General features: G+C 35.7%; 1 protein-coding gene across 2 annotated transcripts in view; it reads left to right on the top strand.

Annotated features, from left to right (window-relative positions):
* Positions 1-14,905, top strand: part of NAA15 (N-alpha-acetyltransferase 15, NatA auxiliary subunit) — a 79,114-nt gene that overhangs the window by 22,293 nt on the left and 41,916 nt on the right. For both annotated transcript variants that reach the window (XM_008517015.2, XM_008517014.2), the window contains exons 2-3: positions 10,376-10,460; positions 12,728-12,832. In XM_008517015.2, coding sequence (XP_008515237.1) covers positions 10,376-10,460; positions 12,728-12,832 — 190 coding nt within the window. The remainder of the gene's footprint in view (positions 1-10,375; positions 10,461-12,727; positions 12,833-14,905) is intronic.

Below are 14,905 nucleotides of genomic sequence, written 5' to 3'. Positions count from 1 at the left end.
TAGGTGTGTGTAAGTACACTATGACGTTTGCACAATGAAAAAATTGCCTAACAACACATTTCTCAGAACGTATGTGTTGTTAAGTGATGCATGACTGTACTTTATAGAGAAAACCTAGACTCCTTTTATATCATATTTACTGTATTGGCTTTGGTAAATTTAAGCCTTAGGTGTAAAAGCTATTTTTAATAAAGTAAATTAAAGGTGACTATTATTAAATTTTTGATGACTTACTACTGTTAATTCAGGTATGTTATTCAGGTATGTTATTAATTTTAGGTCTTCTTTTTCATCACTTTCACATATTTTTTGTAATCTCAGCTATTAGTAAATGCTGTTTACATTTTTCCTGTCTTTTGGTGAATATATGTTTGTATTTCTGTTGGGTATATACCCAAAATTGGAATTGCTGGGTCAATATATGTGTATGGTTAGTTTTATTAGATAGTGCCAAACAGTATTTTTTAGAAATCTGGTTTATTGAGGTATAATTTTTGTACCATGAAATCCCTTCTGCCAAACAATTGAACCAATTGGCTAACCAGTTTTCCCTCGTACCAGCAATGTATGAGAGAGTTCCAGTTGCTCCACAACTTCATCAGTTGATGTTATCTGATTTCATGATATTTCAATTTTGATGTAATTAAATACCTTTTGTGTGTTTATTGGCCATTTGGGTGTTTTTTTCCCAAGGCTCTTGCCCAATTTTTTTATTAGTATTTTATTGAGGTCATAATAGTCTATAACAGTGTGAAATTTCAGGCGTTCGCGATTATTTGTCAATCACCATATATATGTGCTCGTTTACCCCTTATGCCAACCTCACAACCACCTTCACCTCTGGTAATCACTAGTCTGTTCTCTTTGTCCATGTGTTTGTTTATTTTCCACATATGAGTGAATTCATGTGGTGTTTGTCTTTCTCTGTCTGGCTTGTTTGACTTAACATAATAGCCTCAAGGTCCATCCATGTTGTTGCAAATGGGGTGATTTTGTCTTTCTTTAATGGCTGAATAGTATTGCATTGTATATATATATATATATACACACATATACATATACATACACCACATTTTCTTTATCTGTTCATCAGTTGATGAGCACTTGGGTTGATTGCAGGTCTTGGCTATTGTGAGTAATGCTGCAATGAACATAGGCGTGCATAAGTCTTGTTGAATTGTTGATTTCAAGTTCTTTGGATAAATACCCAGTAGTGGGATAGGTGTGTCATATGGTATTTCTGTTTTTAATTTTTTGAGACATCTCTGTACTCTTTCCCACAGTGGCTGTACCAGTTTGCATTCCCACTAGCAGTGTATGAGGGTTCCCTTTTCTCCACATCCTCTCGAACATTTGTTATTTTTTGTCTTGGTAATTATAGCCATTCTAATAGGTATAGGGTGGTTATCTCATTGTAGTTTTGATTTGCCTTTCCCTAACGATTACTGATGTTGAACATCTTTTCATGTGCCTGTTGGCCATCTGTATATCTTCTTTGGAAAAATAATCTGTTCATATCCTCTGCCCATTTTTTGATTGCATGTTTGTTTTTTGTTGTTGAGTTGTGTGAGTGCTTCATATACTTCGGAGATTAACCCCTTGTTGGATTTATGATTTGCAAATATTTTCTCCCTCTTGGTGGGGTGTCTTTTCATTTTGTTCCTGGTTTCCTTTGCCTTACAGAAGTTCTTTTGTCTGATGTAGTCCCTTTTGTTTATTTTTTCTTTTGTTTCCCTTGCCCAAGTAGACATGGTATTCAAAAAGATGCTGCTAAGACCGACGTCAAAGAATGTACTGCTTATATTTTTTTCTAGGAGTTTTATGGTTTCATGTCTTACCTTTAAGTCTTTAATCATTTTGAGTTAATTTTTGTGCATGGTGTAAGATAATGGTCTGCTTTCATTCTTTTGCTCATGTGGCTGTCCAGTTTTCCAAAAAGCATTTATTGAAGAGACTTTCCTTTCTCCATTGTATATTCTTGGCTCCTTTGTCAAAGATGAGCTGTCTGTAGATGTATGGCTTTATTTCTGGGCTTTCAGTTCTGCTGCATTGATTTGTGTGTCTGTTTTTGTACCAGTACCATGCTGTTTTGATTACTATGGGTTCATAGTATATTTTGAAGTCAGGGATTGTGATGCTCCAGCTTTGTTCTTTTTTCTCAGGATTGCTTTAGCTGTTTGGGGTCTTTTGTTGCCCCATATGAATTTTAGGATTCTTTGTTCTACTTCCATGAAGAATGTCATTAGGATTCTGTGTAGTATTGCACTGAATCTGTAGATTGCTTTAGATAACATGAACATTTTAACTACGTGTATTCTTCCAATTCATGTGCATGGAATATCTTTACGTTTCTTTATGGCATCGTCAGTTTCTTTCAATAACATCGTACTTTTCATTGTATAGTCCTAGATATTTTATTCCTTTTGTTGCTCTTCTAAATGCGATTGTATTCTTGAATTCTCTTTCTTTTAGTTCATTCTCAGAGTATAGAAATGCAACTGATTTTTGTAAGTTGATTTTGTACCCTGCAGCTTTGCTGCAGTGGATGATTATTTCTAATAGTTTTCTGATGTATTCTTTAGGGTTTTCTATATATAGAATCATGTCGTCTGCAAACAGTAAGCGTTTCACTTCTTCCTTACCGATTTGGATAACTTTTACTTCTTTTTGTTGCCTAATTGCTTTGGCCCAAACCTCCGGTACTGTGTTGAATAAGAGTGGGCACCCTTGTCTTGTTCCTCTTTTCACAGGGATGGCTTTCAGTTTTTCACCATTAAATAGGATGTTGGCTGTGGGTTTGTCTAAACAGCCTTTATTATGTTGAGGTACTTTCCTTCTATACTCATTTTATTGAGAGTTTTATTGTAAATGGATGTTGAATTTTGTCAAATACTTTCTCTGTGTCTGTTGAGATGATCTTGTGACTTTTATTCCTCATTTTGTTGATGTGCTGTATCATGTTGATTGATTTGCAGATGTTGAACCATCCCTGCATCCTTGGTATAAATCCCACTTGATCATGGTGTATAATCCTTTTAATGTATTGCTATATTTGGTTTGCTAATATTTTGTTGAGGATTTTGCACCTATGTTCATCAGTGATATTGGCCTGTAGTTTTCCTTCTTTGTGTTGTCCTTGTCTGGCTTTGGTATTAGGATGATATTGGCCTTGTAAAATGTGTTAGGAAATGTTCTGCCATCTTCAGTTTTTTGGAATAGTTTGAGAAGGATAGATATTAAATCTTGTTTGACTGTTTGGTAGAATTCTTCAGAGAAGCCATCTGGTCCTGGATTTTTATTTTTTGGGAGGTTTTTGGTTACTGTTTCAATCTCTTTACTTGTGATTGGTCTATTCAGATACTCTATTTTTTATTCGCTCAGTTTTGGGAGGTTGTATGAGTCTAAGAATTTATCCCATTTCTTCTAGATTGTCCAATTTGTTGGCATATAGTTTTTCGTAGAATTCTCATAATCCTTTGTATTTCCGTGGTATTCATTGTAATTTCTCCTCTTTCATTTCTAATTTTATTTGAGCTTTTTTCTTTTTTTCTTAGTGCGCCTGGCTCTAAGGATTGTCAATTTTGTTTATCTTCTCAAAGAACCAGCTCTTAGTTTCATTGATCTTTTCTCCTGTTCTTTTTGGCTTCACTTTCATTTATTTCTGCTCTATTTTTAATGTCTTCTTTCCTGTTTTGTGAAGAAGATTGGCCCTGAGCTAACATCTGTTGCCAATCCTCCTCTTTTTGTTTGAGGAGGATTGTCACTGAGCTAACATCTGTGCCAGTCTTTCTGTATTTTATGTGGGATGCTGCCATAGTGTGGCTTGAAGAGCAGTGTCAGGTCTGCGTCCAGGATCTGAATCTGAACCCCAGGCTGCTGAAGCGGAGTGCACAAACTTAACCACTTTGCCTCCGGGCTGGCCCCACTGCTCTAATTTTATTATTCCCCTCCTGCTGACTTTGGGCTTTGTTTGTTCTTCTTTTTCTAGTTTTATTAGGTGTAGTTTAAGGTTATTTACTTGAGATTTTTCATCATGTTTATGGTGGGCCTCTGTTGCTATGAATTTCCCTATTAAGAACTGCTTTTGCTTCATCTCATGTTAGTTGGTATGATGTATTTTCATTTGTCTCTAGATATTTTTTGATTTCTTTAATTTTTTCATGATCCATTGGTTGATCAGTAGCATGTTGTTTAGTCTCCACGTATTTGTGACTTTCCCAGATTTTTTCTTGTAGTTTATGTCTAGTTTCATTGCGTTATGGTTGGAAAAGATGTTTGATACGATTTCAGTCTTCTTAAATTTATTGAGGCTTGCCTTGTTTCCCAGCATATGATCTATCTTTAAGAATGTTCTGTGTGCACCTGAGAAGAATGTGTATTCTTCTGTTTTTGGATAGACTGTTCTATATGTATCTATTAAGTCCATCTGGTCTTTTTTTTTCATTTAATTCCACTGTTTTCTTGTTGATTTTCTGTCTGGATGATCTGTCCATTGATGTAAGTGGGATATTGAGGTCCCCTACTATTATTGTGTTGCTGTTAATTTCTCCTTTTAGGTCTGTTAATAGTTTGTTTATGTACTTTGGTATTCATGTGTTAGGTGCATTTATATTTACATGCGTTTTTATGTCCTCTTGATGGAGTATCCCTTTTGTCATTATATACTGCCCTTCTTTGTCTCTCATTTCCTTTTTTATCTTGAAGTCTGCTTTGTCTCATATAAGTATGGCAGCACCTGCTTTCTTTTGTTTGCCATTAGCTTGGAGTATCGTCTTCCATCCCTTCACTCGGAGCCTGTGTTTGTCTTTAGAGCTGAGATGTGTTTCCTGGATGCAGCATATTGTTGGGTCTTGTTTTTTAATCCATCCAGCTACTCTGTCTCTTTTGATTGGAGAATTCAATTCATTTACTTTTAGAGTGATTATTGATATATGAGGGCCTAATACTCCCATTTTATCTCTTGTTTTCTGGTTGTTCTGTGTTTGCCTTGTTTCTCATCCCATGTATTTCCAACTGTCAATTCAGTTTGGTGATTCTCTATAATGCTTTTCTATTTTCTCTTTATTTATCAATTGTGTCTCTGTTCTTATTTCCTGTTTAGTGGTTACCGTGAGGTTTGTATAAAACATCGCATAGATGAGAGATTCTGTTTTCTGATAGTCTCTTATCTCCTTAGCCTAATCAGGTTCTATCCCTTTCCTGTTCCCCCTGTAAGTTATTGTTGTCAGAACTTATTCTGATTTGTGTTGCGAGTTTGTGATTAAAATGAAGTGATTATGGGGCTGGCCCTGTGGCCTAGTGGTTAAGTTTGTGAGCTCTGCTTCGGCAGCCCAGGGTCTCACCAGTTCAGATCCTGGTCGCAGACATGGCACTGCTCATCAAGCCATGCTGAGGTGGCATCCCACATGCCACAACTGGAAGGACCCACAACTAAAAATATACAACTATGTACCAGGGGGCTTTGGGGAGAAGAAGGAAAAATAAAATCTTTAAGATGAAGTGATTAGTTTTACTAGTTTATGCCTTGGAGAAGTTCTTTTTACTGATGTAATTAGGAGTTCTCTTAGCTTCATTTACATGTAATTCCAGCTTCTTCCCCAGGTTTGGGAAGTTCTCAGCTATTATTTCTTTGGACAAGCTCTCTGCTCCTTTCTCCCTCTCTTCTCCTTCTGGAATACCTATATTCCTTATGTTGCGTTTCTTAATTGAGTCAGATATTTCTTGGAGAATTTTGTCATTTCTTTTTAATCTTAGTTCTCTCTCTTTCTCTACCTGAAGTGTTTCTGTATTTCTGTCCTTTAAATTACTATTCTGCCCTTCACAATATCAGCTCTTTTAAAGATTCTAGATTTTTTTTTCATTTCATTCATTGTGTTTTTTGCCTCTGACATTTCTGACTGCTGCTTTTTTAATGGTTTCAGTCTCTTTTGTGAAGAATTCCCACTTCTCATTCATTTTATTCCTTAGTTCATTCAACTGTCTTTCTGAGTTTTCTTGTAACTTGTTGACTTTCTTTATGATAACTATTTTGAATTCTCTTATCATTTAGATTGCAAATTTCTGTGACTTTAGGCTTGATCTCTGCATAGTTGTCATTTTCTTTCTGGTCTGGAGTGTTAGTATATTTCTTCATGCTCTTTGATGGGCTGGAACTTGGCCATCGCATAGTGGTAGTATCTGGTTGCAGATTCCACCTGCTGTCACTGGGATGGGGGGCAGGAACTGTGTTTTCTGAGCCCAGTGCTACTCCTGGCAGTTCTGCCTGTCTGTTGGAAGTTGTGCTGATAGGGCTTTCTGCATCTGGCCACTGCTGCTTTGCACATGTAGGTGCAGTGCTCTGGCTGGGATCCCCTCTCCTGTCTGACTTTCAAGCTGATGCACCAGGTGGGATAGGGGAGAGGGGGTGCCTTCTTCCCTGCCCCTCTGCTCCCATTCTGCATTCCCTGGCTGCCTACCTGGACTGCTTTGCTTGGTGGGGACACCCCTCCGGTGGCTTAGCCACTTTGGTGTGAAGCGTTCCTGTAGAGGGCTGCTTTTTCCCCTCTTCTCCTCTCCGACTCATGTGCTGGTGGCCACGTGAGGTCCTGCATCCTAGATCACTGCCACTGGGGGTGGGGTCTGCTTACCTCCTTCCACTGCCTCCTGGGGGGTCCAGCAGCCCCACCTTCAGATGTATGGCTGCAGACATCTGTTGTGTTGTGTGAATGTCCTCTGTTGGTTACTGAATCTCATTTTCATCATATCTTAGCAGGGAGAGCCTAGGGGAACAGCTCACTTGCCATGATGCTGATGTCACTCCTCTTGCCCAATTTTTTAATGAACTGTCTCTCTTATTGACTTATACGAGTTCTTTATGTATTCTGGATGTAAGATCTTTGTTGGATGTATTTATTGCAGATATCTTCTCTCACTTGCCTTTCTTTTTTTAACACTAACTTGAATATTTAGAATTTCCTGGTTAAGAGATCTTGTCTAGCCAACATTATGAAGATATTTTAAAATATTTTCTTCTAAATGTTTTATTGTTTTACCTTTCACGTTTAGATCTGTGATGGTTTTAGAATTTATTTTTCTGTCATGAGAAGGGTCATTGTAGCTCTGTTAATTTATTTTTTCTAATTGTTTTTCTTTTCATATTTCAGGCTGAGTAGTTTCTATTGCTGTGTCTTTTGGTTCTCTGATCCTTTTGCACTGTCATAATTGCTATAATCTTATCTGAAGTTTTCTTGATAGATACTGTATTTTTCTTGATAGATACTGTATTTTTCACCTCTAGAAGTGCTGTTTGATTCTTTTCTATATGTTCCATTTCTCTTCATATGTTTGTATTTTCTTTAAATTCTTGAGCATATTTAAAATACTTTTTTTCTTTTAAGAGTCGCACTTCAGCTAACATGTGTTATGAATCTTCTTTTCTTTTTTTTTCTTCTTCCCAAAGCCCCCCAGTACATACTTGTATGTTCTAGTTGTAGGTCCTTTGGTTGTGCTGTGTGGGATGCCACCTCAGCATGGCTTGATGAGTGGTGCCATGCCCATGTCCAGGATCTGAACCAGTGAAACCCTGGACTGCCAAAATGGAGCACATGACTGTAACCACTTGGCCACAGGGATGGCCCCTAAAATAGTTGTTTTGATACCCTTTTCTCATGATTCCGTCATTTCTCTTTTATTTCTCTTGGGTGTGTGTCATGTTTTCTTGCTTCTTAGCTCATCTGGGAATTTTTTAGTGCATGTTGGGCCTTATGAATTTTATTGTTTTACTGGATTTAATTATCTTTAAAGAGTGTTGGACTTTGTTATAACAGGCAGTGAAGGTACTTGTGTATCAGTCTAGGGCTTTGTTAGGGTGGGTCTACAGTACACTTACTCTAGGGCTAGCTTTAGTCTACTATTGAATAGACCTTTTTGCAGTATTTACTGAATTATACAGCTGTTCCTTTTCTTTCTAGCTACTCGGAACTCTCAGTGCCTTGTGAGCCCTGAGAATTGTTGAATTTACTGCTTTCTGGTCATACTTTGTTTGGCCTCATGAAGTTTCACCCTACATCTGCAAGGCTTAGTACTTAGTTTTCAGCATGGAGACCCCATGCAGATTTTTGGATCTTTCTCTGAATACTTCCATCATTCTTTGTCCTATGTCTTGCAGAGTACCTCAGCCTCATTGAACTTGAATCTTTGTCTCGTCAACTCTGGGCTGTTGTGTTCTGCTTAGGATCCTTTTCCCTGTGCTGTGATCTATAAAGCAATGGCATTTCTAGAGCTCATTGTCTTTTCCATCTCTTATGGTTCACAATTCTGTGCTGCCTGTTGTCCAATGTCTGACCACAGTTGTTTCATTAATTTTTTCTAGGTTTATTGTTTGTGGTAGAAGGGCTCTCCCCTCCCACTTATCCCCCAGATCACTCTGCCTTCTGAGTGCATGTTTGATTGCAGGAGAGGCAGAGAGTTAGGAAGCTATTGCAGAGAAACTGGGACTGATGGGAGCTACTAGAGGATGCAAGTATGAGGGGAGGAAAGCACCAAGGATGCTTAGCTTTTTCGCTTCATCATCTGGTTGCATGAGTTGAGGGGAGTGCATCTACTAAGGTGGTGAAGACTTGGGGAAGAAATCAGTTGTGTTTTAGATATGTAAGGTTTGAGATGTGAAACAGCAAAGTGGGGTTGGTGAGTATGTAGTTGGTTATAGAACAGCTCTGTAGTTGGCTGTAGCATTGAGCTTAAGCAATTGATTTCTTGATGCTAAATGTAAAATTTTATGTTTCATTGTTTTGTTTCTACACATTTTTATACTATGGTTTAGTTAATATTTGCATTAACTATCACTCCCAATTTTGAATATATTGTTTCAAAAGTTGTGAGTAAAATTTGTTTCAATTTATGACAGTGAATTCTGGCATAGATTATCTTTTAGATGCAGGGTTTTTTTTTCTGTCACAAATATAACACTTCAGAAAACAATTGTTATTGTGAGAGCACATGTTGATACCTAAAATTAAATAGCACTAAAAGATTTATTATGAAAAAAATGCCACCCCCGTTCCCACTCCAGAATCAAATATCCTCAGTCCTTCTAGCCATTATCTTTGGTATTTGCTTTCTTGTTGCCTGATAATATGTCAGTATTGCTTGATACATGACTTTTAGACATTTGTTGACTTCTGGATATAAAAAATGAGGACTTAGAACTTCATCATTGACACATTTGCCCATTTTCCTTTTGCTCATTCCCCTCATCATAGTTAATATCACAATTTTTTTATAAACCAGCACTGAATATTTACCTTTTTATAATTACGCATGTATTGTTCCCTGTTAAGTGAAATATTACACTAAAACCACACTTCCTGTCTTATACTAGCCTTTATTTCCCCTGGAATTAATGCATATTTTATTTATTCTGTTGCCTGGTTTTCTGTAGATCTATTGCTCATTTTCCCCAGATGTACGTGTATTTCTCTCATGTGTTTATAAATAATACTTTTCCATATTCTGAAGTATACCAGTTCTGTTTTTGCCCTTGCTGGAAACCTATTGCATGGTGGCCTTTGGCTTCCTGTTTCATTTTGGAGTGTTTGTTCTATAGTTCTTCTTTTCTGCATTAGATTGTTTGTTTACTAAGTCTCATGTTTGTCTTTTTAAATTTGTTTTGATTCCTTTAATATCTTCCTAAGAAAGACTACATAGAGATAAAATTTTAGCTGTCTGAGAAGCCCTAAATTTCATTTTACTCACAGACTTGATTGATGCTTTGGCTAGGTATTGAATTCTAGGTTGAAACTTAATTTCGCTCTGAATTTTAAAGGCTGTGTTGTTTTCTAGCTTTCAGCAATAATCCATTATTACTTTGAAAAAAAGTTCAGTGTCATTTTGATTACACATCCTTTGTATATGACTTGTGTTTTGCCCCCTCTCTGGAAGTTTTTAAGAACTTTTTATTTCCAGGCTTTGAAACTTCATCATGATGTCCATAGTGTAGTTCCTTTTTTTTCCTTTGTTATTTTGCATGCATTTAATTTTCTTTTCCGGCTTTAGAGACTACTTTCCTTCGGTAAAAAAGAAAATGTTATTTTAAAATATAATTTCTACCCCATTATTATTTTCAGTTTTCACTTTCTTTAACACTTGTTGCACCTGGAGTGAGCTAACGATTTTCTTCCTTTTCCTAATTTATAGTCGTCCCTTTGTCTTTCTTTTACTGTCTGTATTCAAACCTTCTGTATTTTTTTTTTTTTTTTTACTGGCATTTTAGTGGGATTTAGGAGAGTATGGAAATAACGCTGGCTCATTCTGTTGGATTTAACAGAATCAAAAATTTAGCGTTGAATTTAAAATTGTTTGCATTTCTTGCTAAAATCAGTTTCTTTTGTTTTGACAGAGATGTTATGAACATAAACAGTATAGAAACGGATTGAAATTCTGTAAACAAATCCTCTCTAATCCCAAATTTGCAGAGCATGGAGGTAAGTGTAAATACTGTACCCATACTTGTAAGTATAAGTAGATAAGGCTTTGCTTACTTGTCTGGCTTTACTTATTTGTGTTCTATTACTCCTAGCTGTCTTAAATATTTTCCAGAGAGAAGGGACCTTCTTATTCCTGACTCCTGTAAGAAGATACTTAAACCGTATTTTGAATTTAATGTCAAGAGAATGATAACACATTCTACTTGAGCTCTCATTTATTCCCATTTTGAATATTGATGCTATAAGAAAGGGAGAAGAACCTAGTAGGACAAGTATACTTATTTAAGTTAATAAAGAAGTTTAAGATGTTATAAGAAAAATTTGCTTTAGAACTTTGGTTGAGCTGGAGAAATTCTTTATAATAAGCTTATTTAGAAAGTGCCCATTTGGTCCTCTGCTCACAAAGCGGCATGTTTTATTTAGCATTGTATCTTAATTAGTTTTTCAAGACAGTCATGTTTAAGATGTGATTTGGGGGCTGGCCCCGTGGCCGAGTGGTTGAGTTCACACGCTCCTCTTCGGCGGCACAGGGTTTTGCTAATTCAGATCCTGGGCGTGGACATGGCACTGCTCATCAGGTCACGTTGGGGCAGCGTCCCATGTGGCACAACCAGAGGCACTCAAAACTAGAATATGCAACTATGTAGCGGGGGGCTTTAAGGAGGAGGAGAAAAAAGAAATTATTGGCAACAGATGTTAGTGCAGGCGCCAATCTTTTAACCAAAAAAAAAAAGATGTGATTTGTATATTGCGATATTCTGAAAGTTTACATAGCTCTTGCGTGTGTGAGGGTAGAAGGTTGGATGGTGAGATGTTTTGGGAAAATGGGAGAGTGTGTAGCTAAACTTGAGAAGAGGCAAAAGAAAAATAAGTTTTCACAGGTCTGATTTGTACTCTTAGGAAGCATTGCTATTTGGTAATTAATTTGATAATATTCTCTTAGTATTGAAGAGGAAAAGAGTAATAGTTCTCTATTAGCTTTCTTTATTCTTGCATACTTTCACCATAATAATACCATTTTTTTGGAAATGGCAAACAGTGGGAATAAAAGTATCCAAATCTCTCTCTTTTTTCTTCCGTGCTAAAGAATATTTCTTTTTGCTGGCCAGCTGGATATTAGATTGTTTTATATTTATTTCTAAACTATGCATATTGGTAATGTAATCATAGAGTTTCAGTGCAGCAGAGTACCAATTTTCCTTGTTTGTAAAATGCTGTTTCCCTCATATTTTAACATATCTGAAATCAGGTTGTATATGAAGTGTCATAATTGAAAATATTTTTTTAACGGTATATAAAATGATTGATTGCCTTAAACTTAATGGGAACCCAGGGTTTTGTTAATTTAGACATTTTAAGATGTTGGATAAAACCTGAAAGAATAGATGTTACGTTTGATAACAAAGGGCTACTTTCTACAGTGGCTTGCTAATTTGGCCACTTCCAAACATATTTCTTTTGTTTATTTCCTTTTCCTTTAAATTTATACATGATTTGTAATGATTTGTACAATTCCATTTCTTTGTTTGTGTTTTCCTATAGTAGTTGGCTCTTCCTCAGGATAGTGTCGTCACCCCTTATCTTTTATTCCTAGTTAATTTTTCTATAAACTCTAAATTGTAATCCTGAAAGTTAGGCAGAGAAATCATAATGAATATTTCTTATTCCTTTATGCTTCATATGTTATAAAATTAGAAATCTTTTTTTCTTTTTCTGAAAACTTGTTGATTGCGAAAGACAGCTTTCTGACATCATCTTTTCCTTATATCTTTAATAGTAATCCCAAAGAATCATTTAAAAATAAATACATTTATGGAAGTCAGAAATGTAGATAGTAATTATGTGTATGTTTTAATCATTGAACAGTGAATTTAATCTTTATGTAATTGGGTTTACAGAAATAAAGTCCATTTCAAGATAAAGTTATTCACACTTTAAAGGAGTGATTAAATAAGGTCATCCCACAGAATTCCCCTGAAGAACAGTAATAGAGTCATTGTATCTTGTTAGCATATGAATTACCAGATATTGATGCATTTTTGTATCTTTGTATCTAAAAACAAATAGGCCTAGAAATGTGTATTTACTTGGTTTGTCAGTTTTTAAAATATTTTAATTCTGTACAAACCTAGAAAATTTCCCAGTAACCTTGAAGTTTAAAATTTTTAGGATAACGTAACATTTGTTTTTGAGGTTATGGTTATGTTTTTTGTTGTTAATTATTTTTAGTGTTTAATTCCTTTCTTCTTTTTTTTTTTAAATAGAAACTCTGGCTATGAAAGGATTAACATTGAACTGTTTGGGAAAAAAGGAAGAAGCTTATGAATTGGTTCGTAGAGGTTTGAGAAATGACTTGAAGAGTCATGTGTGTATCCTTTTTGAGATATATTTAAGGATTGGATTGTGATGTCTTGAGCTAAGATAGCAGTTTGGGAGTCAGAAGTTTTAGATCCCTCTTACCATATAACTGCAGAGGAGATGATTCTTTTCTTAAATTGAATAATAACAACTGCCTTCATTCAGGGAACATTTTTATATACCTGCTGTGTTCTAACAGTATGTCTATTCACAGATAAATGAGATTTACCTTTTAAAATATCTAGGAAAGCTCTTCCCACGCTTAAAAAGAAAAGAAGCTCCCTGCACATTTCATCATGATCATAAATTTAGGGAAGGATATATTTATTATAAGGAATATTAGAGAGACAGTATAGTGTACTGATAATAGCACAGGCTTTGGAGCGTGCTTCACTTAGGTTAGAATCCCAGCTCAGTCTTTCTAACTGTGATCTTAGGGCACAGTGTCCTCGTGTGTAAAATGGGGATAGTCCTACCCACCTCATGGTGGCGTTGCGAAGATTTCCTCATAATGCTAAGTACTATACTAGATAAATTTTGTTAAGGAAAGTGTGAGGGTAGGAGCAAGTACAACTGCCTGAGGGAAGATTGAGAAAAAATTGTGGGTTGCTATTATTTAAATAGTTTTCAAACAAATATTTCTTTATCTATTTTGTGGGCTAACACAATTTTAAGTGTTGAAATACTTGGTAAATTTTGAAGTGTTTGCCAGGCCCCTGGCATAGTGTAGACTAAGAAAAGGTATGGATTTTGCTCTCAAGGAACTTACAGTCTGGTTGAAGGAAGATACTTATTAGAAGCATATACAGAACACTTTGGAATGTTACATAAATGTTAGAGCTTGTTCAAAAATTATCACTAATCCAGTGAAGCAGGAGTGAGTGAGTTGGGAGTAACTGAAACTAGAAAGGTAGGCAAAGGATTGTTTATTAAGACTATTGTAGATATCTTTTCATCATATTTAATGATTGATTAGTGTTCTCTACGTATTTGCCATGATTTATGTAATTGGATTTCTCTTGATGGAGGTGAATTTCTTTAAATTTTTGGCCATGTTAAACTCCTTGAAGATAGATTTTTACGAGGTGAAGATTAGAGGGAGTTGAAAGGAGTTGCAGTGCCCTAGAGAGGTAATCAGGTCCTGAAATAGTAGGATATTGGTGATTGCAAAGGGGAGGGAGGGGAAGGTAGGTAATGGGCCAGATTATGAAGGGTAGTGTGTTTCAGGCTTGTTAAAACCATTTTCCAGGCAACTGAGAAGGTTTTATTAAGCTTTATTTTGTCATTTATATTATGAAAACAAAGATTATTTTTCAAATAAAATTTATAATATCAAATGTGTATTTTCAGTTATACATACTATCCTACACATTCTGTGTTTTACTGACTCTTTTGAGGATCCCTGGTGTAAGAGTTATTAGTTTGGAAGTTTGAATTTGATCTGAGAGAGAAACATTGTAAGTTTCTGGAAAGGGAAGTGGATTTTTTTTCTTTTGATTATGTGTGTTTTAGAAAGGTTACTGTGGCAGGAGAAATTAAAAGCAGAGACTGAAGGTAGGAGGATGGGTGACTATCGCAGTAATCAAGATCTGAAGTGAAAAGGACCTGTATTAGGGGGGTGGAATTATTTATGTATTTTCCTCCTTTATAGCATTTTTGTTTTTGTTTTTTACAACTACTGTAATTTTGCTTTCTTATCTGTGTCCCTTACTAGACTATATTCTCTGAATGCAGGAGACTGTCCATTTTGGTCACCTATACCCTAATTATTAAGAAATTTTTTGTTAAATGAGTCTATGTTTTTACTTTTTGTGTGGTTGATTTTTAGGAACTTTGTATTGCACTAAAAGTTCTGTCCTGTGGACCTTGTTAGCTAAAGAAAAGAAAATATACATGACTTAAAATAATTATATGTCATAGATGCCCATTCCCTCTTTTTTCTTTGAAAAATATAGATAATTCCTAATGTGTTTTGTGCCAGCGAGTGAACGCTTTATTGCATTTAGTTACCAAACTACTATGCTTTGCTGTATAGGCTTTCTATTTACATTTTATAATTGAAGAAACATAATGAGACTAAATAA

This window comes from Equus przewalskii, chromosome 2, assembly GCF_037783145.1.
Source record: "Equus przewalskii isolate Varuska chromosome 2, EquPr2, whole genome shotgun sequence".
Taxonomy (NCBI): domain Eukaryota; kingdom Metazoa; phylum Chordata; class Mammalia; order Perissodactyla; family Equidae; genus Equus; species Equus przewalskii.
Note: the sequence above shows the minus strand (reverse complement) of the source record. Positions and strands in the feature narration are given on the sequence as shown.